Here is a 25,941-nt window from a genome sequence, read left to right on the forward strand (position 1 = left end):
TTTTTTTTTTTTATTCGTTCAGGAAAGATTACAATTCTTTGTTACAAAACTGGAGTCAAGTTTAATGCGGCGTTAAAAAAGTCCTGCAGACCTGCACACAGACATTTAAGAGTGCATCACTGTCTGTAGAATGAAAGCCGAGTTAAAGTAAGCAACAAAACATTACCTAAGCGTCCATGGAATGTTTTTCTGAACATTTTTGTTAGACTTTCGGTGGTTTAGAGAACATTTATAAATTGCATTCCCATGTTTGCAAAACAATGGAACGTTCCCTTTAACGTTAACCAAAGCGTTTAGCTTCATGGAAACGTTAGCAAACTGTTCTTAGAAGGAGATGTGTGTGTGAGCAGGGTAAGTGATCGTTCAGGGTTAGGCTGAGGGTCTGTGGAGTCCCTGACGCCCGCGCGCTCGGGAGGCGGAACGTGCGCGCTGCTCTCCGCATTCAGAGCCGTTCAGAGTCAGTCTGGCGCTTCTCAGCTCTTGCTGTGGATTTGTCGTGATGGGATGTGTTTTGATGAGGTGTTTTTAGAGAGATGGAGGTGTTTGTGCTGCTGTCAGCGCTGCTGTGCGTCCAGAGCTCCGTCACGTCTCCAGTCTCCACAGCTGCTCAGGCTCAGGTGAGATCCTCTCCAGCACTGATCTGCTGCTGACGCAGAATAAAGACCTCCAAGAACGTTATTTAAAGGTCACAAAAACTCTTCTTACAACGTCGTGCTATTAATTTAAGATTAACCCTCAATCTTAATCTTAATCTCTTTACAAAAGATCATTTATTAGAACGTTTATCAACTACAAGTAACATAATGAGGACGTTCCAAAAAATTCAAATAAGGATACAAGAACGTTCCATTAGAACGTTGTTTCCTAACATTTATATAACTTAAGAAACAGTTCTCTGCTTCCTGATATTTCTGGAAGCGTCTATGCCTCATTTATGATTCCAGTATTTTCATGCTTTTCAGATTAGATTAAAAGTCATGCTTTTAGTTATGCAAAAGAATGCACACATTTTGGAGACATGTATTGTCCTGCTGTGCCTCTCAGCTGTGGAAAATGAGCATGCTTTGTGGACAGAATAATTGGCACAGCCATAAACTATGCGCTGAACCCAAAGAAGCATTTTGATTGTGTGAGCACTGTCATTACATGTTCAGCGATGCCTCTGTCTGCAGAACTGAGAAACATTTACATGCAGCTGCACAATCACACAGTAACTGTATCAAGAAAAACAACTGGTGGTTTCAGTGTGAAATGATTATACTCTTATCAATGACAGGGATTGTGTGCACTTGCTGAATTATTGTTTCCACTACTTTAATTATGTATTGCCTCAGATCTGTCAACATATTCCAGCAGCGTCTGTAGCTGTGACCTCCGGTTCAGATTTACACTACACCGACTCTACAAGGAAATATGAAGTTTACATGCCAGTACCTGACAGAGACATATCCTCTCATGCACAGATCCAAACCTGATGCTTTCCTATGGAAAAAAAAAAAGCAAAGCATTTCCTTTAGTTCCGACACGACCCATTGAAACGAGGCATTGCAGACTGATGTAATACTACACATCCTTAAATGATACTAAAACAGCTGCTTTTTTCCTTTCTGGATGTTTATCCGGTATTGCCTTCTAGAGATTTCACAACACAATAAAGGCCATCTTCTAAAGCATTTCAGAGGCAACAAAAGCCCATATCCTCCTACAGATCTTTCTGCTTCATGCAGGGAACAACAAATGCTTCTGACTGCCTCAATCAATGCTCATGTGGGTATTGGCTGCTGTTGTGTCTATGTTACAAATGCTCATTCCCAAAGAAGCTTTGTTTACAGTGGCAACATGTAAATGCTCTGCTATATCAGCATGCCTCAGCTGTAGATTGGGGTTGTTGTGTTTGGTTTGATGGGTGTTATGATGAATTGTGTAGATAAGCTGCTGTTGCGGTGTGTTTTGTGTAGTGATATGGATACCTGCGGAAGGAGAATGAAACTCACAGCACAGCTGAAGTCCAGTCTGCCATCAGGTAAACCTGTGACGCTGTTAGTGCCATCTACAGCCAGAGCTGTTTGTTTCATCATAACTGTACGATCACGCTCTGGGTGTCAGTTTATCATCTTCTCATAAGCAAATGCAATTTCCCTATATAAAAACAAATTGTCATATGCAATGAAAACATAAATAAAACCTATAAGAAATGAAGAAATTTCATATATTAAAATATATCTAGTCTATATAGATATGTGTGTAATGTAGTTTTGGGCACGTTATGTACATGTGTATTTATCCTAAAACCTGTCAATACATGATATATAAATAAATAAATAAATAATTGATATTAAATAAGTAAATATAAAATATAGACATGTGTTTAAAAAAAATACTAAAACATATAAACATACAGATTGTTGTATATATGTTGTTTTAATTAAGTTGCATATACTTATAAACTTAATAATCTTCATATACCCAGAAAATGTACATATGTTTCTTCATAGGTAACATATATGGCAATTTCCCTCTTGATATAGAGCAATATTTCATTATATTTCCATATTGGATCAGCGGTTGTTTTTATTTCTTGATACATTTACTGTTTGATTGCTGTAGCTGTCGTGTAAATACTTCTCAGTTCTGGAAGCAATATCACTCTGACAGAGCAATATATGCCATATATTAGATTTCCATATGGGTTAACCTGCTATAATGTCACGCCAGCTATCAAAACTCTGCAGTTTATTGATGCTAGCATGAACTGTAGCACTAGTCCAGAGACGCCGTGTCAGTGATGCAGTCAAGTGCTCTGTTGTGTGTCAGAGAGTTTCAGCGGTTGTCTCAGCTGCCCGTGTCTGGAGGTCTGGACAGAGTCACTCTGGAGAAGATGAGCTCGCCCCGCTGCGGGGTTCAGGACGCCTGGGGTCAAAGGGTCAGCCGACACCGCCGCAAGAAGCGTTACGCTCACACAGGTGAACACATTTCATGCAATTCAACTCATGTTCATTACAATCATATCTAGAAGTGTTGGGAACCAACTAAAACTTCAGTCCACCCTTCTCACGTGTGCCATTAACAAAAGACGTCAATGGACCCTTTTAAAATAAAATACAAAGTACTGAATTATAAATGTACATTAACTATAACCATAAACACAGCATCACAGTGTGTGAATAAGGTCCATGCAGTGTAAAAAATTTAAATCCAAGGCAACTTGATGCATTCAGATTTTATGTTCTCTCAAGTGTTGTGTTAATAATTGCACTAACTCTGCTTGGTTTTGTTAGTTTGAATTTGTTCTTCACTAAATGGGAAATGTCTAATTCAGCCAATAAATTCATCAAGACTACAAGAGATTTCTTGCTCAGCAACTTTTCATTTAGTACTACATTAATTTATTGTTTTGATAGCCCCATATATAGTCGAATGGGACACTTAAAATGTTAATGTAACTGCTGTCTTTGTTTATAAAGGAAGTGTCATCCTACAAAACAGATACTGTGTATCCAGGACATGGTTTTATATGGTTGAGATGGGTTTTTTTTTTTTTTTTTTTTTTTGTATGTAGTTTGAAGAAAATTGCATTTCTAAGTATTTAAGACTTAAAAGATATCATAAACTGGAAAATATGTAAGCTTTTTTTTTTTTGCAGTGTATAGACTAAAGGGCACCAGAAAGTTAATTCAGCTTGATTTTAGTACAATTTATTCTTAACCTACTCAACAAAACAGTGATGAAACTGAAAGAATGTATGCGACTGATGTTTTTGTTGTTTGTTTTTTACTAAAACTTTGATGTGATAAGAGGCAGACACAACATTTTCAGTCAGACTGTGCTTTGGTTTAACAGAGTTTTCTCAGACGCAGGAGTTGTGAGATGTTCTGTGGCTGCTGGGTGGGCTCTCATTCTGAGCCTAATAATGTGTAAATACAGTGGGACTCATAATTACTGTCCATACTGAGCAAATACATGTTAGAACATCCACATACACACAGACACAGACACACACACACACACATTTATTTCAGTGCAGCTCCAAAAATAGCACCACTGCAGCCTCTGTTAATCATTTCATTGATAATCTTTCCACCTGCCTGATCTACTATTTAACAAAAGATAATCTGAGATATCTGTCATGTAGGCCTACAGTATGAACCAAAAGATAATAAAAATGTCTTCTGTGAAACAGTCCTTAGTATCATAGGACCTGAGTGAGAACACTGAACAGAGCATGTTTTAGTGAATGAGTGTTTTGTGAAGTTCTGCTCTTGTAGTTTCTATGCTAACCCGAGGCGAGGTGTGTGAATTTGCCTGTTTGAGTTCGTGTGTGTGTGTGTGTGTGTGTGTGTGTGTGAGAGAAACAGTGATTTGGCGAGGGTATGAAAAGCATAAATTCAGACCTGTCACTTTGAAAACTCGCTAATACTTCAGGAATGCAGCAGTGCTGCTCTGAGTATGTGTGCTTCATGTCAGTACCTGATGTCTGCAAACTCTTCTCATGACAAAAACATATAATCTGTAGTGAGCGCTGAAGGTTCATGATGACATCATATAGACGGGTTAACTAGCATAGGCTTACAAGTGAAGACAATTATTTTCGTACATCATTTAAATCAAAGATTTGTTGTCAGTCACAGTATAAAGCACAACTTGTCTTACCTCTCTTGTGTTAATACTAAATCAATCTTGTGAATAATCTTTAAAATAATCTGGAATTGGCTATGCTTGCTTTTTAGATGATCTAATTTACAAAGACAAAATATTAACCACACACTTTCTAAGGCAGTATTTTGGCCTTGCAAGAGGTTTATCAAGTGATTTCAAGGACAAACAAATAAATGAACAAGACAAAACCTTAAAAAAACTGAGCTGTTTTTTTTTTCACTGTTAATATTATGTTTGTTATATTATGCCCTAAAATATGAATTAGGAATTATGGTATAATAGAGAAAAGACACACGTTATTGCTCTGGCAACTGAGTTATTAGTGTTTTGGAAGTCTGTAATTATGTGTGCTATTCACAAAACCTCAGTCACATGTTGAGCTGAATACTTACTGAGCTTAGCTCTCATCAGTTCAGGACGTTTTGGAGGAATTTAGCTGATTTTTGCAGAATATGTTAAGTATATCAGACATCATTTTAATTATCTATTTTTAAAGGTGCCATTAATGCATAATTCAAAATTAAGTGTTATGTAGGTCTAAATTGGGGTCTAAAGTACACTTAGTATTCAGTAATATCATCAATGTGACTGAACTGATGATATCAGATGAGAACAAAGCTGTGAATTTTGCAACAACACTGTTACTGTCCTGTTTAATACTGTGAAGCTGCCTTGAATAAAATCTGTATTGCTTAAAGGGCTATAAAAAGGTGAATTGACTATGAAGATGTTTTAAATGTAATTAAATAATAGAATTATAGTAGTTATCATCAACTGAAATACTAAACACTAGCAACAGCATTGTTCTGGGGCCTTTTTGCACTTTACTTTACAACTTACATTCAGCTTACATTTTTACTTCAAAATGAAACTAATTTGTTACCATACAAATTTAAATGAAATGAAGTTGAACCTCGGATGGAATAAATCTCACACGTGCTTATGTTCAGATGAAATGTCGCGATTAAACATTTGTTTGATACTTGTCCGTGCTTCCACAGGAGAGAAGTGGCACAAACGTCACCTGACGTATCGTATCATGAACGGGCCACGTAATCTGTCTCCCAGTCAAGTGCATGTGGCGGTGAAGACGGCGTTCCAGCTCTGGAGTAATGTGTCCGGACTGATCTTCCAGGAGCTCCAGCACGGTCCCGCCGACATCCGGCTGGCCTTCTTTGAAGGGGAACATAATGATGGGACAGGAAATGCATTTGACGGGCCAGGTGACTCTTTCTTTCTTTCTTTCTTTGTAAATGAATAAATTGAACATGAAAATGTACAGTTATGTATTCTTTTCTTTTTTTTTTATTTGATTTAATCAAGTTAGTTTTGCATCAAATACAGTGTGATTTTCTGTGATCGAGATCTGGCAGCAACAGAACATTTTTGCGCTTGAGCAAGCGATTAAATGACTGCTTTCCTTGCTTATGAAATCACCCATATGCCAATCAGTGACAACGTAACAGTAGTGTCCATTCATAGCAATAGAGCACAGGCGCCAAAACTGCTGTGGATCCGCTTACCCAAATCCCTCTGTAACTGGCTCAGATCTGAAGGAAAATTACTGTAATTTGGCAAATTAATAATTTATGGACAATAACATATTCCTAACATTTTATTATGAGTGAGAGGGGGCGTGGCTCTGCGTGAGTAAATGAGAGGGGGCGTGTCTCTGAGTGAATGAGTCTCTGAGCCCTCGTTTACACTGCAGGTCTTGATGCCCAATTATGATTTGTTGCCTACATCCTTTTTCATTACTACATCATTTTTTGGATGTCTATTTACACGTTCTTTCAATTGTGACCCATATCCGATTCATGTGTTTACACATGCCATACCGCCTGAAACACTGGGCATGCGTTGTCGTCATTTACCTCCTCCAAATGTCCTTCCTCATGAGAATACTGTGACCTACAGTATGTTGACAAAACGAGTCACAATGAGCAACTAAAAAAATACATTCTCCATTAAAAGACCTTCAAAAAGATTTATGATTTGTTGGAATCAAACAAAAAATGACTGAGCCACACCTGTTTGAAGTCAATAGAGGAAGTCCTCCATCTTTTCTTATTATAAATTACTATATTAATAATCACAATACAGCAATTTTTTATTTGATCTTTGCTATTATAAAGAACAGATGCAAAAAAAAAACAGCCTAGAAAGAAACAAATGCATTACCTTTATCATTTTATATCTAAACTAAAGCATTCATGTACGAAAAACAAATAATCAAATAACTCAGCGAGTGAGTGAGTGTGAGGGGACGTGGCTCTGAGCGAGCGAGTGAGTGAGTGAGTGAGTGAGTGAGTGAGAGGGGACATGGCTCTGAGCGAGTGAGTGAGTGAGTGAGTGAGTGAGTGAGTGCGAGGGGACGTGGCTCTGAGCGAGTGAGTGAGTGAGTGAGTGAGAGGGGACATGGCTCTGAGCGAGTGAGTGAGTGAGTGAGAGGGGACATGGCTCTGAGCGAGTGAGTGAGTGAGTGAGTGAGTGCAAGGGGACGTGGCTCTGAGCGAGTGAGTGAGTGAGTGAGTGAGTGAGAGGGGACATGGCTCTGAGCGAGTGAGTGAGTGAGTGAGTGAGTGAGTGAGTGAGAGGGGACATGGCTCTGAGCGAGTGAGTGAGTGAGTGAGAGGGGACATGGCTCTGAGCGAGTGAGTGAGTAAGTGAGTGAGTGCGAGGGGACGTGGCTCTGAGCGAGTGAGTGAGTGAGTGAGTGCGAGGGGACATGGCTCTGAGTGAGTGAGTGCAAGGGGACGTGGCTCTGAGCGAGTGAGTGAGTGAGTGAGTGAGAGGGGACATGGCTCTGAGCGAGTGAGTGAGTAAGTGAGTGAGTGCAAGGGGACGTGGCTCTGAGCGAGTGAGTGAGTGAGTGAGTGAGTGAGTGAGTGAGAGGGGACATGGCTCTGAACGAGTGAGTGAGTGAGAGGGGACATGGCTCTGAGCGAGTGAGTGAGTGAGTGAGTGAGTGAGAGGGGACATGGCTCTGAGCGAGTGAGTGAGTGAGTGAGTGAGTGAGTGTGAGTGAGGGGACGGGACATGGCTCTGAGGAGTGAGTGATGAGAGAGTGAGTGAGTGAGTGAGAGAGAGAGGGGACATGGCTCTGAACGAGTGAGTGAGTGAGTGAGTGAGAGAGGGGACATGGCTCTGAGCGCGAGGTGAGTGAGTGAGTGAGTGAGTGAGAGGGGACATGGCTCTGAACGAGTGAGTGAGTGAGTGAGTGAGAGAGGGGACATGGCTCTGAGCGAGTGAGTGAGTGAGTTGTGAGTGAGTGAGAGGGGACATGGCTCTGAACGAGTGAGTGTGTGAGTGAGTGAGAGGGGACATGGCTCTGAACGATGTGCTGAGTGAGTGAGTGAGAGGGGACATGGCTCTGAGCGAGTGAGTGAGTGAGTGAGTGAGTGAGAGGGGACATGGCTCTGAGCGAGTGAGTGAGTGAGTGAGTGAGTGAGTGAGTGAGAGGGGGCATGGCTCTGAGTGAGTGAGAGGGGACATGGCTCTGAGCGAGTGAGTGAGTGAGTGAGTGAGTGAGAGGAGGAGTGAGTGAGAGGGGGCAGGGCATGGCTCTGAGTGAGTGAGAGGGGACATGGCTCTGAGCGAGTGAGTGAGTGAGTGAGTGAGTGAGTGAGAGGGGGCATGGCTCTGAGCGAGTGAGTGAGTGAGTGAGAGGGGACATGGCTCTGAACGAGTGAGTGAGTGAGTGAGAGGGGACATGGCCCTGAACGAGTGAGTGAGTGAGTGAGTGAGAGGGGACATGGCTCTGAACGAGTGAGTGAGTGAGAGTGAGTGAGAGGGGACATGGCTCTGAGCGAGTGAGTGAGTGAGTGAGTGATGTGAGAGGGGACATGGCTCTGAGCGAGTGAGTGAGTGAGTGAGTGAGTGAGAGGTGAGTGATGGCTCTGGGACAGTGGTGAGTGAGTGAGTGAGAGGGGACATGGCTCTGAACGAGTGAGTGAGTGAGTGAGTGAGGGGACATGGCGAGTGAGTGAGTGAGTGAGGGGGGACATGGCTCTGAACGAGTGAGTGAGTGAGTGAGTGAGAGGGGACATGGCTCTGAGCGAGTGAGTGAGTGAGTGAGTGAGTGAGAGGGGACATGGCTCTGAGCGAGTGAGTGAGTGAGTGAGTGAGAGGGGACATGGCTCTGAGCGAGTGAGTGAGTGAGTGAGTGAGTGAGTGCGAGGGGACGTGGCTCTGAGTGAGTGAGTGAGTGAGTGAGTGACTGTGAGAGTGGTGAGGGGACATGGCTCTGAACGAGTGAGTGAGTGAGTGAGTGAGAGGGGACATGGCTCTGAGCGAGTGAGTGAGTGAGTGAGTGAGAGGGGACATGGCTCTGAGCGAGTGAGTGAGTGAGTGAGTGAGTGAGTGAGTGAGTGAGAGGGGACATGGCTCTGAACGAGTGAGTGAGTGAGTGAGTGAGAGGGGACATGGCTCTGAACGAGTGAGTGAGTGAGTGAGTGAGTGAGAGGGGGACATGGCTCTGAGCGAGTGAGTGAGTGAGTGAGTGAGAGGGGACATGGCTCTGAGCGAGTGAGTGAGTGAGTGAGTGAGTGAGTGAGTGCAAGGGGACGTGGCTCTGAGCGAGTGAGTGAGTGAGTGAGTGCGAGGGGACATGGCTCTGAGCTGTGGTAGATATTTTTGTTAGTGAGTGATTTGGTGTTTGAGCTGATGATGGTGATTTTTAGGTGTTTTTTTTCATCAACGCTCTGCTCTTCAACCTGCTGATGGAGAGAGGTGAGTGAGTGAGTGAAGGGGACGTGGCTCTGAGCGAGTGAGTGAATGAGTGAGTGCGAGGGGACATGGCTCTGAGTGAGTAAGTGAGTGCAAGGGGACGTGGCTCTGAGCGAGTGAGTGAGTGAGTGAGTGAGAGGGGACATGGCTCTGAGCGAGTGAGTGAGTAAGTGAGTGAGTGCAAGGGGACGTGGCTCTGAGGAGTGACAGGGAGTGAGTGAGTGAGTGAGTGAGTGAGAGGGGACATGGCTCTGAGCGAGTGAGTTGAGTGAGTGAGAGGGGACATGGCTCTGAGCGAGTGAGTGAGTGAGTGAGTGAGAGGGGACGTGGCTCTGAGCGAGTGAGTGAGTGAGTGAGTGAGTGAGAGGGGACATGGCTCTGAACGAGTGAGTGAGTGAGTGAGTGAGTGAGAGGGGGGACATGGCTCTGAGCGAGTGAGTGAGTGAGTGAGAGGGGACATGGCTCTGAACGAGTGAGTGAGTGAGTGAGTGAGAGGGGACATGGCTCTGAACGAGTGAGTGAGTGAGTAAGTGAGAGGGACATGGCTCTGAGCGAGTGAGTGAGTGAGTGAGTGAGAGGGGACATGGCTCTGAGCGAGTGAGTGAGTGAGGTGAGTGAGTGAGGGGACATGAGTGAGTGAGTGAGGGGACATGGCTCTGAGTGAGTGAGTGAGTGAGAGGGGACATGGCTCTGAGCATGGCTCTGAGTGAGTGAGTGAGTGAGTGAGAGGGGACATGGGCTCTGAGCGAGTGGTGAGTGAGTGAGTGAGAGGGGACATGGCTCTGAACGCGAGTGAGTGAGTGAGTGAGTGAGAGGGGACATGGCTCTGAACGAGTGAGTGAGTGAGTGAGGAGAGGGGACATGGCTCTGACGCGAGTGAGTGAGTGAGTGAGTGAGAGGGGACATGGCTCTGAACGAGTGAGTGAGTGAGTGAGTGAGTGAGAGGGGACATGGCTCTGAGCGAGAGAGTGAGTGAGTGAGTGAGAGGGGACATGGCTCTGAGCGAGTGAGTGAGTGAGTGAGTGAGTGAGTGAGAGGGGACATGGCTCTGAACGAGTGAGTGAGTGAGAGGGGACATGGTGAGTGAGTGAGTGAGTGAGTGAGAGAGGGGACATGGCTCTGAACGAGTGAGTGAGAGTGAGAGAGGGGACATGGCTCTGAGCGAGTGAGAGTGAGTGAGTGAGAGGGGGACATGGCTCTGAGCGAGTGAGTGAGTGAGCTCGTGAGAAGGGGACATGGCTCTGAGCGAGTGAGTGAGTGAGTGAGACGGGGACATGGCCCTGAATGAGTGATTGAGTGAGTGAGAGGGGACGTGGCTCTGAGTGAGTGAGTGAGTGAGAGGGGATGTGGCTCTGAGCGAGTGAGTGTGAGTGAGTGAGTGAGAGGGGACATGGCTCTGAGCGAAGTGAGTGAGTGAGTGAGAGGGGACATGGCTCTGAGCGAGTGAGTGAGTGAGTGAGTGAGAGGGGACATGGCTCTGAACGAGTGAGTGAGTGAGTGAGTGAGTGAGAGGGGACATGGCTCTGAGCGAGTGAGTGAGTGAGTGAGTGAGAGGGGACATGGCTCTGAGCGAGTGAGTGAGTGAGTGAGAGGGGACATGGCTCTGAACGAGTGAGTGAGTGAGTGAGTGAGTGAGAGGGGACATGGCTCTGAACGAGTGAGTGAGTGAGTGAGAGGGGACATGGCCCTGAACGAGCGTGAGTGAGTGAGTGAGAGGGGACATGGCTCTGAACGAGTGAGTGAGTGAGTGAGTGAGAGAGGGGACATGGCTCTGAACGAGTGAGTGAGTGAGTGAGAGGGACATGGCCCTGAGTGAGTGAGTGAGTGAGAGGGGACATGGCTCTGAGTGAGTGAGTGAGGGGACATGGCTCTGAGCGTGAGTGAGTGAGTGAGTGAGAGGGGACATGGCTCTGAGTGAGTGAGTGAGTGAGTGAGTGAGTGAGTGAGTGAGAGGGGACATGGCTCTGAGTGAGTGAGAGGGGGCATGGCTCTGAACGAGTGAGTGAGTGAGTGAGAGGGGACATGGCTCTGAGCGAGTGAGTGAGTGAGTGAGAGGGGACATGGCTCTGAGCAAGTGAGTGAGTAAGTGAGTTAGTGCGAGGGGACGTGGTGAGTGCTGAGTGGGACGTGGCTCTGAGACGAGTGAGTGAGTGAGTGAGTGAGTGAGTGAGAGAGGGGTCATGGCTCTGAACGAGTGAGTGAGTGAGTGAGTGAGAGGGGACATGGCGCTCTGAGTAAGTGAGTGAGTGAGTGAGAGGGGACATGGCTCTGAACGAGTGAGTGAGTGAGTGAGTGAGTGAGTGAGAGGGGACATGGCTCTGAGCGAGTGAGTGAGTGAGTGAGTGAGTGAGAGGGACATGGCCCTGAACGAGTGAGTGAGTGAGAGAGAGGGGACATGGCTCTGAGTGAGTGAGAGGGGGCATGGCTCTGAACGAGTGAGTGAGTGAGTGAGAGGGGACATGGCTCTGAGCGAGTGAGTGAGTGAGTGAGTGAGTGAGAGGGGACATGGCTCTGAGCAAGTGAGTGAGTAAGTGAGTTAGTGCGAGGGGACGTGGCTCTGAGCGAGTGAGTGAGTGAGTGAGTGAGTGAGTGAGAGGGGACATGGCTCTGAACGAGTGAGTGAGTGAGTAAGTGAGAGGGGACATGGCTCTGAGCGAGTGAGTGAGTGCGTGAGAGGGGACATGGCTCTGAACGAGTGAGTGAGTGAGTGAGAGGGGACATGGCTCTGAACGAGTGAGTGAGTGAGTGAGAGGGGACATGGCTCTGAGCGAGTGAGTGAGTGAGTGAGTGAGAGGGGACATGGCTCTGAGTGAGTGAGAGGGGGCATGGCTCTGAACGAGTGAGTGAGTGAGTGAGTGAGAGGGGACATGGCTCTGAGCGAGTGAGTGAGTGAGTGAGTGAGTGAGTGAGAGAGAGGGGACATGGCTCTGAACGAGTGAGTGAGTGAGTGAGTGAGAGGGGACATGGCTCTGAGCGAGTGAGTGAGTGAGTGAGAGGGGACATGGCTCTGAACGAGTGAGTGAGTGAGTGAGAGGGGACATGGCTCTGAACGAGTGAGTGAGTGAGTGAGTGAGAGGGGACATGGCTCTGAGCGAGTGAGTGAGTGAGTGAGTGAGTTAGAGGGGGCATGGCTCTGAGCGAGTGAGTGAGTGAGTGAGAGGGGACATGGCTCTGAACGAGTGAGTGAGTGAGTGAGTGAGAGGGGACATGGCCCTGAATGAGTGATTGAGTGAGTGAGAGGGGACATGGCTCTGAACGAGTGAGTGAGTGAGTGAGAGGGGACATGGCCCTGAACGAGTGAGTGAGTGAGTGAGAGGGGACATGGCTCTGAACAAGTGAGTGAGTGTGAGTGAGTGAGTGAGAGGGGACATGGCTCTGAACGAGTGAGTGAGTGAGTGAGAGGGGACATGGCTCTGAGCGAGTGAGTGAGTGAGTGAGTGAGAGGGGACATGGCTGTGAGTGAGTGAGTGAGTGAGTGAGTGAGAGGGGACATGGCTCTGAGTGAGTGAGAGGGGGCATGGCTCTGAACGAGTGAGTGAGTGAGTGAGTGAGAGGGGACATGGCTCTGAGCGAGTGAGTGAGTGTGTGAGAGTGAGTGAGAGGGGACATGGCTCTGAGCGAGTGAGTGAGTGAGTGAGTGAGTGAGAGGGGACATGGCTCTGAACGAGTGAGTGAGTGAGTAAGTGAGAGGGGACATGGCTCTGAGCGAGTGAGTGAGTGAGTGAGTGAGAGGGGACATGGCTCTGAGCGAGTGAGTGAGTGAGTGAGAGGGGACATGGCTCTGAGCGAGTGAGTGAGTGAGTGAGTGAGTGAGAGGGGGCATGGCTCTGAGCGAGTGAGTGAGTGAGTGAGAGGGGGCATGGCTCTGAGCAAATGAGTGAGTGCGAGGGGACGTGGCTCTGAGCAAGTGAGTGAGTGAGTGAGTGAGTGAGAGGGGACATGGCTCTGAGCGAGTGAGTGAGTGAGTGAGTGAGTGAGAGGGGACATGGCTCTGAGTGAGTGAGTTGTAGGGGAATTTACAGTTAAAACCCAAGGGCCAGATATGATGAATGAAGAATATTTGTCAATGAGGACCAGGAGTCAGTTATTAGTTATATTTATATTATTAATTTTGTTTTATTTTTAATATGGTTTGGTATTTTTTAATGCTCTCGATGGAGTTCGTAGGCCGCTCTGTGTACAACTCAAAATCACCAACAATTATACCCTGACAGAAGATACTAATTGCGTCAATGCATAAGTCAGCAAAATTCTGATTGGTTCCAAAACCTAGATAAACTTAGACAGTTTCCACATATGGACACAAGCTTGAAGCATATCTTCTGACGACTAATTTGGTGACAAGTCTCTCCAAAGATGTATATCAGATACGCTGGACATTGGCAGTTGAACGTTTGTCCTGGGACTGTCTGAGCTTCTCCCTGTACAGACAGATACTAACACACATACACAGAGCACTTATCAGAACTTCAAGGCTGCCTAGCCCTAGCTAGAATTTTATCAGTATGGTTTGTTACACACACACTATGCAAGTCTCATCTTAGAGAGTAGAAATACAGGCTAAAACAGAATTTCTTAATATCAAGCAGATACATTAATATCACAGTCTGTTGTCCAATCTCTCGTGTCTTACATAGATGGGAGATCGTCCTGATCTCTTTGACATGGCCCTGTGACGGAAATAGACTCAGCCCTGTAAAGGCTTACTGTTACGTATTCCACTCTTGCATCAAACCAAGTGGTTAAATACTGATCAATAACTTGATTAATAATCACACAATATATTAATGAAATAATTAATATAGAGAAGGAAGGATATGATCAGGGTGGCGGCATCCACTTCATCCTCTCCTTCAGAGTGAGTGAGTGAGTGAGAGGGGACGTGGCTCTGAGTGAGTGAGTGAGAGGGGACGTGGCTCTGAGTGAGTGAGTGAGAGGGGACGTGGCTCTGTGTGAGTGAGTGAGAGGGGACGTGGCTGTGAGTGAGTGAGATGGGACGTGGCTCTGTGTGAGTGAGTGAGAGGGGACGTGGCTCTGAGTGAGTGAGTGAGAGGGGACGTGGCTCTGAGTGAGTGAGTGAGTGAGTGAGAGGGGACGTGGCTCTGAGTGAGTGAGTGATGGCTGTGGTGGCTCTGAGTGAGTGAGTGAGAGGGGACGTGGCTCTGAGTGAGTGAGTGAGAGGGGACGTGGCTCTGAGTGAGTGAGTGAGTGAGTGAGTGAGTGAGTGAGTGAGTGAGTGAGTGAGTGAGTGAGTGAGTGAGAGGGGGCGTGGCTCTGAGTGAGTGAGTGAGAGGGGACCTGGCTCTGAGTGAGTGAGTGAGTGAGTGAGTGAGTGAGTGAGTGAGTGAGAGGGGACGTGGCTCTAACTGAGTGAATGAGTGGGGCGTGGCTCTGAGTGAGTGAGTGAGTGAGTGAGTGAGAGGAGGCGTGGCTCTAAGTGAGTGAATGAGTGGGGCGTGGCTCTGAGTGAGTGAGTGAGTATCTTTTCATTAATTTAGATAGATTTATTTATTATATATGTTTTTTGCTTCATTGATTTCTTTCTTTTTATTATTTATACATATGTAAATGATTTGGCAACATTGTGTTACACAGTAATACTAATAAAGCTTAATTTAATTTGAATTTGAGTGAGAGGGAGCTTGGCTCTGAGTGAATGAAAGAGAGGGGGCGTGGCTCTGAGTGAATGAGTGAGAGGGGCTGTCCCTGACAGCAAGCAATGTCGGCATAGATCCGGCCCACATCTGGCCTGCATGGATTTCACGTGGGCCAGATGTGGGCTGGATCTGGGACAACACTATGTTGCTGTCAGGGGTGGCTCTGAGTGAATGAGAGGGGGCGTGGCTATGAGTGAATGCGTGAGAGGGGGCGTTGCTTTGAGAGAATGAGTGAGAGGGGGCGTTGCTTTGAGTGAATGAATGAGAGGGGGTGTGGCTCTGAGTGAAGGGAAGTGATGTGTGGCCAAGTATGGTGACCCATACTTGGAATTTGTGCTCATTATCCCATCCAAGTGAACACCCAGAGCAGTGGGCAGCCATATTGCTTATATCATATTTCAAAGTTATATCAGTCTTTTATCTAGGATACAGAAAGGGACATGAAAGGTGTGTAATGTAACTATTTATTCCTAATTTCTTTCTTTCTATGCTGTAGGTGGTACTCTGGCTCATGCGTTTTTCCCTTTCCGTGGTGAAGCTCATTTTGACATGTCTGAACGCTGGACCCTGAATGGTCTCAAAGGACACAACCTGTTCCTGGTGACGGCCCATGAAATAGGCCACACTCTGGGATTGGTGCATTCACCTGTCCGTCATGCTCTCATGTCACCGTACTATAAGAAGATGGGCTCGAATACGCTGCTCAGCTGGGATGATATCACTGCTGTACAACAGCTATACGGTAAACAAGCATCTCATTTCTTGTCTGAACTTCCGGAAAGCTTTTTTTAAAATTCGTAATATTGTAGGATTTTAACAGCTCTGGCCTTTACTAAGAGTGGGTGTCATTTACTAATTATTGCAATTTTTTAAAATTATTATTATTATTTTTTATTTTTTTTTATTAAGAACTTGCATACACACGAATTGGTTCTTATCCTTGCTCTAATGTTTTGAGTTTTCTAAATGAGCGACTATGTGCCAGAGGTTAGTCATTTGCATAAAATAAGCTCAAACCATCTTCATATAAGGGCTTTCCACACTACTCCCCTTTAATGCTCTCGTAACTCTCAGTAATCAAACGATGCTCTCTATATACACATCATGATTTGAATCATGATTTTCTGTGAAAATGTGCTTAGGCAGATTGCTTCAGAAAACAGATAGTGTAAAATACCTCTGTCTCACCTGTGTGCTTGTCTGAGAACAGCAATGATTATAAATGAGCTCTTCTAATCTTAATTTATGTCTACAGAGGACAGGATAACTCACACTATTTAATTCACGCTCTCACACACAAACACCTTCACAGAAAAACAACACTTAAATGCTTAAATGTAGTCTCTACAACATCTAGAGTTCATTTTAGGACCATATTTAAAGATTGTTTTAGGATTGTTTGTATTGACAAATTATTTTCATTACAGCACATTTCCATCCTTATACACATTACTGTAATGCAAACAATGCCGGTCTCTTTACTAAGTGAACAAATCATTATATTATTTAAATTGTTAAAAACACATCACAATAGTAGTGAATTTATTAATTTTGTCAATTCCAAATAATTGTTGGAAGGTATCATTATAGCAATAATGATATGGGGTTGATTTTTGGGTGAAATATGACCCTTTCTTTCTGAGATTTTTTTTTTTTTTTTTTTTTTTTGCACCAAAAAATTTGCAAACATACTAGTTCATATCTTATCAAACCCTTCCTGATATTCTCACACAAGTGAGACAGTGAATACTGCTAGTTTTGTGAGGCTGTGGTGAAACAGGCATAGGGTCCTATGAATTTTTTATTTCAAATTCCACCCCGCCCCCCACCCCAAATTCTGTGTTTTCTGCTTTATTTTTTTTGCTGAATTCTGGTTTAATTAAATTTCATTAATCAAAACTTATTTATTTATTTGACAACAATAGGGCCCTATGAAATGTTTAATTTTTTTTCCTTTTTTTCAAATGGCATAAAACATTTACCATTTTAACATTTAACATTTAATTTATCTTTTAATCAAATGAAGATTAAACAAACCCTTTATTTTATTTTATTTATTTATTTATTATTTGCTTTTGGCAAACAAAACGCTGCACAACAGAGGTTTACTGTTAAAATTGAAACATGGGAAATAATTTGTGTAATTATTCCTTTAAAAATAATGTTTTAATAATAATTGTATCAGTAGTAGTAGTAACACGTACATTCTATTCAATAGTAATATATTTCTGTCACAAGTTCTTCAAGTTAAACTGAATTTGGCGTGAAAGGTTTTGTTTGTGTGTATGTAATATGACGGTAGTTTTTGAAAATCAAGTGGTCAAATGCTTATGAAGTGACTCTTAGAGCAGTTCTGGAGATGTTGTTCATGCACTTATGTCATGCACTCATGCACTAAGTGTCACATGTGAAACCACACTTCTGTGCCATTCATTCACACAGAGAAACAGAACATGCAGAATTCATATTTAAACAGTCTTTTTGCTGCTTAATATTCACAGACACTAGTCTATATTGCGATTTGATTTAAGTGAACTGACCTACTTTTGATTTTTTTCGTTTAAAATTTGGCAAATTCTGTGACATTCCATGTTATTCAGTAAATATATATATATATTTTTTTTATTACTGGATTCCGTCCGTGTTTTCCACTTAATGGAAATCATAGGGCTCTACAGACAGAGATAAACACAGATTGACATTAAAAGACAGTAAGACAAACTCAACTTCAGTTCCAAGCTGGTGAAGCTGTCAGCTGTTTCTCAAGCATGTGTCAGGCAGGTTTACACACGCCGCACAGAGAAAACCTCCACACCATGCATCTCCAGCGCATGAGAAGAGCTGCATACCAGCGCTAGCGTCCTGATCATAACTCAAAAACACATTTCAATGAGTTTGCCAGGCTCTCTCTTCCAGCCTTCCAGGAAAAAAAAATAAAAAAATCAGATAAGATTTGAAACCTTTCTATTTGGACACGCAAGTTGGAAAATGCTTGATAATCTGATGAAACATAAACCTTTGCTGTGGAACACCTAACTTTTAGAAAATAAAATCGTTAGAAAAATGTCAGAAAAATCACAAATGAGATCCATTTAATATCTCAGTTGTTTGTCCACTGAGATGAATGGACATATTTGCTGCTTTCCTCTGAGAAAAGACACTTGTAATCCCACACATCTCACATGAGATCTTAACAATGTCTCAGAAGGCCTTCATATTTGCAAAGTATGCAATCAATACATTATGAAACATCAAACAAAACTAAAAAGTTGGGTCAAATGATCTTTTCTCATAAGGTCCACATTATTGTGTTTTCCTACCCCAAAATCAGGACGAAATGCAGTGCTATAGAGAGAGAAAAACTAAAAGTTTAAAGGTTTAACACACACACATATACACACACACAAAGTGCTTGTTGACAGCACTAATATATATCACAATGTTAGCATAGTATGAGCACTCAGAATTGCGAGATGTAAACTCAGAATAACGTTTATATATCACAATTCTCAGATTTGAGAAAAAAACAAGTTGCCTTCAGATGTTTTATTTTTATTTCAGACAAGCTGAATTCAGTGCATTAAATATGAGGGGACAAAGAGGATCCTTAGCTCTTTTTTTCTTAAAAACTCAGTAACACTTGATTTTTGTGTGAGTGAAATTTCTAGGGATACCACAGAAGTCGTAATGTGACATCTGTCACATATGGTTGCAGAGATGAGGACAATAAAAAAGGAAAAGTTACAAAATAGGCTTTAATAATTTCCATAGACCCAACACCAGACCAAGGACTAACTAAACTGGGAGTGTAAATAAGGAACTAATGAGGTAATTAATAAGGACACAGGTGAACATAATGATAATCAAACAGACTGAGAAACTATTTCAACAAAGGAGACAGAACAAAACTGTGACAACATCATTCATTTTTTTTTTTAATACATAAAAATGTACAAATATGTAATCTACTTCACTACAACAATCCAGTCCTGCAGATTTAAGTTTCCAGTCTTCTATTGGTCACACGTCTTCATGCGATAGTTCACAGGTCAGAGTTCACCAAACTTAAACTTTGGAACGCAGCAAAATTCGCACGAGTTTGCATTTCCTGCCTCCCACATTCATATGTGTTTAAATGGAATCGTCATGCACTCTGGCATGCATGCGTGTGCAGGTAAACCACCGGGGGATTCAGTGCAGCCGTTGGGGGGACGGGCTCTGAGATGGACCATGCAGGACTGGCAGATTTTTCAAGACTCTAAAGGAGGTTCCCTCACACCCCATTACTGCCAGGGTTACTTTGATGCCATCACCACGGGTAAGAACAGCAAGACATGTCCGTTCTTCTGTTGCTTAGTTTTCCTGGAGCTGTGTAAAGCGGTGTTTTTCTGTAGATGAGGATGGGACAGTGCTGGTGTTTCAGGGCAGTCGTTTCTGGACGGTGTCTAATGGCAGCGTGAGCGCTCCTCTTCCTCTTCAGATGCGCTGGCCACAGCTGTCATTGGCTATTGAAGCGGCTGCCTTCTCTCCACTCGACAGCAAACTCTATTTCTTTAAAGGTAGGCTGGACTTCAGACAGTTTCCCAAACACACAGGTAATACAAGTGTTGTATGTTTACCCAATTACAAAATCCTGCTTTTCTGACCGTCGCTTTCCAATGCAATGCATTCAGTTTTACATTCAAAGTGACATTTAAATCAATAAAAAGGTGAAAATATTCAATCAGAAAAAAAATGCATCAGCAATTTAGTGGATTGTGAAAAGTGGGCATGGAGGCACAGTAGTTGTATAGTTGAGTTCAAAATAATAGCAGTGTGTTTAAAAAAAAAAAAAAGTGAGTAAAGCCGAAAATCCTTATAATAACTTTTATTTCAATACACACAAATGCATTGGGAACACTGCACATTCTATTCTAAATCAAAGCATGAAGAAAAAAATTATCAAATTTATTACTTTACAGAAAGTGAAGAAAAAATAAATGTTAGGCTGTTCAAAAAAATAGCAGTGTCTACAAAGTCAAACATTTACTGTATAAACTGAAAAATGCTTGAAGATTTAGCTTTCTTGTGAATAACTGTGTGAATTTCTTGTGAGTAACTGTTTAGTGGTGTAGCCATGGTTTCTGAGTACTGCTTCACATCTGTGTTGCATTCTGGCACCTGTGAACAGGGATTCAAGCCCAGGACGATTGCACTGCTGACCACAATTCCTTTGCATTTCTTGGTTTTGCTACAGAAACATTTTTGATGTCACCCCACAAGTTTTCTATTGGATTACGGTCTGGAGATTGGGCTGGCCACTCCATATCGTTAATCTTGCTGGTCTGGAACCAAGATGCTGCTCGCTTACTGGTGTGTTTGGGGTCGTTGTCTTGTTGAAACACCCATTTCAAGGGCATTTCCTCTTCTGCATAAGGCAAAATGACCCCCTAGACCCAAAAAGAGCAATCTTGCTTTCATCAGTCCACAAAATATAGCACCATTTCATAGCTTGGCTTCACATAGCTTGGCTTCTAATCACAGGTAACTTTAGACTTTCTTTGAGTCTTTGCCATCTTGGCTATTCTTCGATCCATTCGGATGGTAGTTTTCAGTTTTCTTGTACGTGTTAGCTCTGTTCCGGGAGGAATGCCTTCGCCTAGACACAATTAATATTGATATTTCCACAATATTTACACTTGCAGAAATATACATTTGTTTACATTTTGCAGAACAGATGGAAGAAGATCCGTCAATGTGCATTTGGTTCGTTCTGTTCAGATGTTCGTTAACTTAGCGGTCATGTGAGGAGTTTTCTCTCTTCTCCGTGTCAGAGGTTATTTAACCTATATATAATACATAATATAATTTAAAATATAATTTATTTCAGTGATGCAAATCAGAATTTTCATCAGCTGTTACTCCAGTTTTCAGAGTCATTTGATCCTTCAGAAATCATTCTAATATATTGATTTATTACCAGTGCTTAATATTTTTTGGAACCTGAGACAGTTTGTTTAGGATTCTTTGATGAATAGAAAGTCATTCATTCAAAGTCAAATCTGTGATAGTAAGTCAACATTGAAATGATTTCTGAAGGATTATGTGACACTGAAGACTGATGTAAAGGCTGATGAAAAAATAAAATACACACACACCAACACACACACACACACACACACACACACATATTACATAAATTGTATCTATATATCTAAATAGTTTATAGATATACAGTATATAAGTAACTAGTAACTAACTACTTGAGTAGGTTTTTTTTTTTTTTTTTTCATATGATACTTTTTTTTACTCTTACTCAAGTAACTATACACAGCAAAAAAAATCCAGAGTGAAATCAACTCTGCTGGGAGTACATGTGAGACCACACTCAAGAGTGTGAAAGTGTTAAAATAGGAGTGTTAAATTAACACTGAAGCAGAGTTAAAGTTAATGAGATAATTAAGTGATTAACTGAGTGATGATTGACCATTATTGATGAGACCTGATGTTAACAAGCAGAATCAACAAATACAAAAATCAAAAAAAATTATGTCACCATTATAGTGGTCAGTGTTTGCTTTAGTTGGGCTCTTGACCCTTACGTTTTTAAAATTAGATTTGGTTTGGTTGTTATAACTCAGTTGTAATAGAGAGACGAGCAAAAATAAAAACATGAATATGTGATATTAGTTATGTTTTTACATAATAATTATTTGACCTGAATCACCGAACTTATTTAAAGCCTAAAACATAAAGGACATTACTAAGACAATTCAGGTAATAATTTATTCATGCATAGTGCATCATGGGAGCCATGGACGAATTTTGATAGGTGGCACCCAGAATGTACTGCAACACAAGTCTCCTGCAACATGCTTTTTTGATTGTCACCGCTCGTTGAGGTTCACAGGTTGATTCTTGATGTTTGCATGTCTAAATGAAAAGACCTTTTTGAAAGATTTTTAAACAAACAACTTTTAAGAAAGTCCACAGATTGTATTTAAAATGCTGGTAATCCTATGCTGAAGAATCATTCCGCCGCAATAATCAACAATGAAAGTTTAACTCAGTGATTCAGGAAAACCAATATTTTTTTGTTTGCCCATCTGTTTTATAACTCCATTACAACAGCCAAGCAAAATCTGAGTTTAAAATATTAAGGGTCAAGAGCCCAACTAAAGCAAACACTGGCCACTATAATAGTGACATTAAAATAGTGATTTTTGTCTTTGTTGATTCTGCTCATTAACATCAGGTTTCGTCAATAATGGTCAATCATCACTCAGTTAATCACTTAATTATCTCATTAACCTTAACTCTGATTCAGTGTTAATTTAACACTCATATTTTAACACTTTCACACTCTTGAGTGTGGTTTCACATGTACTCCCAGCAGAGTTGATTTCACTCTGGATTTTTTGCTGTGTACAGACTATTACTTTTGCTTGTGTAAATATTTCTATAAGTACTTTTACTTTTACTTGAGTACAGTTTTTGGGTACTCTGCCCACCTGCCTGTACTCCCCTCATCTCCATGTTTTCTTCTGGCAGGACGGCGGATCTGGCGATACTCGCGCTCTGATCTGGACCCTGGGTTCCCCATGAAGAGCAGTGATCTGGGTTTGCCGAATCACCCTGACTGTGCCTTCTTCTACCATCCTCTGGGACACATGGTGCTCTTCAGAGGATCCCGCTACTATGTCCTGAACCTGGAGTCTCTCAGCGTGGAGCCGTACTACCCTCGTGCCCTGCGGGACTGGAAGGGGCTTCCACGTGGACTCAACGGGGCCTTGACTCGACCGGACGGAAAGCTGTATTTCTTTAAAGAGCAGCAGTACTGGAGGTTTGATCCTGAAAAGGTGCGTATCACTGCAGCTGGACGGTGGACAGAGAGCCTGCCGTGGGTCGGCTGCCACACAACTCCGTCATTACAGGGTAATGACATCCTCTGACCAGCAGACGAGATTCACAATAATACCTGACAGAAACATCTTACTGTTGCAGTCTACAAATGCCACCAGAGATGTTTTATGTTGAGTGCATCAATGCCCAGGTTAACAGGTAACATAATGACATTGCACTTTTGCAAAAATTCAGGTGTTAAGTACATTTCAGCAGCTGAATATTAGCTTAAGATACAATTAAGATGACAATCAGAAATCTAAATATTTAGTATAGCCAATTGAAATAATATATAAAAAAATGTGAAAGGATCAGCCATATCAATATGAAATATTATGCTAATCATCAGTCGCCATCTTAGCTGTATTATATCCTCTACATTATATCTAATGCTAGAAAAGTCAAAAACACACTGGGAATGTCATTAAAGGGGATCATTTCCATATTATGCCCCATTTTACAATCTGTAATATAAATCTCAGGTGTCCCCAGATTGTGTCTGTGAAGTTTCAGCTCAAAATACCCACAGATCTTTTATAATAGCATTTTTATTTTTTCTTTGCAAAGAATTGTATGGCATGGTTTACTATATTGATATTTTTTTGAATGAAAACTTATGTGATATTATCATTTTTGTTAATTTATTTAGAATGTTAACTAAAAAAAAGAATGTAAAGTAAATAATTTAATATATACTTGGACTTGGGCTAATTTGTGTTTTAATAAAGCATGTTGCTGTTGTCTTATTATAAGCATCGTCCATTTATTCATTTAATACATCACGTGTCTAGAGACTGACATTATAAAGACATTAAAATAATTTACAGGAGTGTCACTGAGCACATTTGACATGGAGAAGTGTTATTCTAGCATCATTAAGATACTATTATAGTTTTTATTAATATTTTGAATCAATTTTTATTTGTAGATTTTCTTTTTTAAGGTTTTAGTTTATATATATATATATATATATATATATATATATATATATATATATATATATATATATACACACACACACACATATGTCTATATAGTTTTTATTCATTTTTATGTCAATTTTAGTATGTCACATTAAACTAAATGAAAATGAGAAATGCTGCCTTGGTAACTAGCTGAAATAAATTTTATTTCAAGTAATGAAAAGTTTTTATTTTATTTATTTTTGAGTAGATCTGTGCTGCTCCAGACACAAACGGTTTCAGACAGTTCAGATTTATTTTTAATCCTCAAACTGGTAGCTGCTGACTTACGTTGAATCAGCAAGGAACACGGTTTCAACTAAACTTCTTTACTGTTCTCCTGATGAAAAAAAACAAAAAAATGTCCCCCATGGCCTCATCTGTGAGTCCGTCTCCCCCATTTACATATTTATTAACAGTAATGCATATGGTGAATTACCATTGCATTGATGCATTTGATGTTGTTGTTATTGAATAAGGCTATATGATGTGTGTAGTGATTTTGTTTGCTCTTTTAGTCAGACTGAAATCACTGAAGGAATACACATTTAGTTTACGAACATGGAGTGGGAAAAAAAACGCTGCTCCGATTTAATTTAACAATAGTAGGAGGATCCTTCAATAATAATACACAAATATCTGTAATAGGCCCCCGGTCTACATATTTTATTTAACTGTAAGAAATTATACAAGCAAAATTCATGTTGCAGTAAGAAATTGAACTGTACAAAAACTAGGAGAAAAACGCAGATTAAAGGAATGACTGAATATATGCTACATTTTGAGAGAAAACTAATTTTCTACACATCTTAACATACCAACTTTTGAAGATTAACTTATTCTTTTTATCAACTGACTACCACAAAAAAAGAAAGATATTTTTACATTTGATGTATCAATTCAGGAATAAAGGTACAAAATTTTTATTTATTTTTTTTGTACAAAAAATGGATTAAAATTATTTTTATATGATTTCTTGTGCACTGAAATACAATTTCTCTTAAATTTCTACAGTTTCTAATACAGTTTCTCTTATTCTTTCTATCATATTCTGTAGTCATTTGACAGCATCTTAATGTGATCTTAGTATAAAACACTAAATATGGTATTTCACTGTAAAAAAAAGTTACAATTTGTGAAAGCCTAAATCTGTTTTACAGTGTATCTATTCAGTGCTGTTCTTTTGCTCTGCAGGTCTCTATTGATTCTCTTCCAGACTATCAGCTCTCCCGAGCTTTGAATGCCGCAAGCCTTATCCAGTTCATTTTAGAAGGGTTTAGAGGTCTCCACATATGCTACTGGGTGGGCACTAATGTACATGTGAGAAAACTCAGAGATGAACTAAAGTCTTTTTCAGTTACCACCAATCTGACTGCCTGCACTTCTGTCAAATGCGTCTCCGTATAATGCTGGAGGATTAAAGTGGGAGCCTTATTTGACCGTGTATTTGTGTGGTGGTGTAGGATTGTGTTCAGTGTTATTTTACTCCTTTTGTTTTTTGTCATATTGATCCTTTTTTCTTTTAACACCTTGATCCATATGTTCATCATCTATGATGTACCCTCACATTGGTGATTGTCCAGATCTGACCTCACTATTGTTGACCAGATGAGATGGTCCAGGCTGTTCTTCCTCACTGGACACTTCCAGAGGTGTTTCCTCACATGCTGCTGGTGGAGGAGTACTAATATACATGAGAAAACGCATCGGTGAGGGAATCAATAGAATCAGACTGGGGGTCTAATCTTCTCCTCTTTCTCTCTATGCTCTCTGATCTGCCAGTTTTCTCTCTTTTTCTTTTAACAGCTCGTCTCGTTTCAATCTGACGACCTGCACTTTGTTTAGAACTGCACGTGTCTCCAGGTGATGCTGGAGAAGAACAGCCTGAGCCAGGGGCATAGATGATACGGGGGATGTGGCCCCCCCCCACTTTTAATATCACGGAAATCTGTCTTCCGCACTTTTTCAGGCAAGTGTGTTCGCATAGAGGTTTTCAAGAGCTGATGTGAATAAATATAGATTTAAAGTCAAAGAGACAGGATGGTCTGCGCATGACC

General features: G+C 42.0%; 1 protein-coding gene across 1 annotated transcript; it reads left to right on the forward strand.

Moving 5' to 3' along the window:
- The first annotated feature begins 1,947 nt into the window (after window positions 1-1,947).
- mmp28 (matrix metallopeptidase 28) lies at window positions 1,948-23,498 on the forward strand. The gene is made up of 7 exons (XM_019072743.2): window positions 1,948-2,023; window positions 2,815-2,963; window positions 5,658-5,879; window positions 15,538-15,783; window positions 19,216-19,359; window positions 19,436-19,600; window positions 22,572-23,498. Exons 2-7 carry the CDS (start codon window positions 2,879-2,881, stop codon window positions 22,970-22,972), a joined length of 1,263 nt encoding a protein of 420 aa, XP_018928288.2. The 5' UTR covers window positions 1,948-2,023; window positions 2,815-2,878; the 3' UTR covers window positions 22,973-23,498.
- Window positions 23,499-25,941: the final 2,443 nt, after the last annotated feature.

This window comes from Cyprinus carpio, chromosome A15 (genome assembly GCF_018340385.1).
Source record: "Cyprinus carpio isolate SPL01 chromosome A15, ASM1834038v1, whole genome shotgun sequence".
NCBI classification, from domain to species: domain Eukaryota; kingdom Metazoa; phylum Chordata; class Actinopteri; order Cypriniformes; family Cyprinidae; genus Cyprinus; species Cyprinus carpio.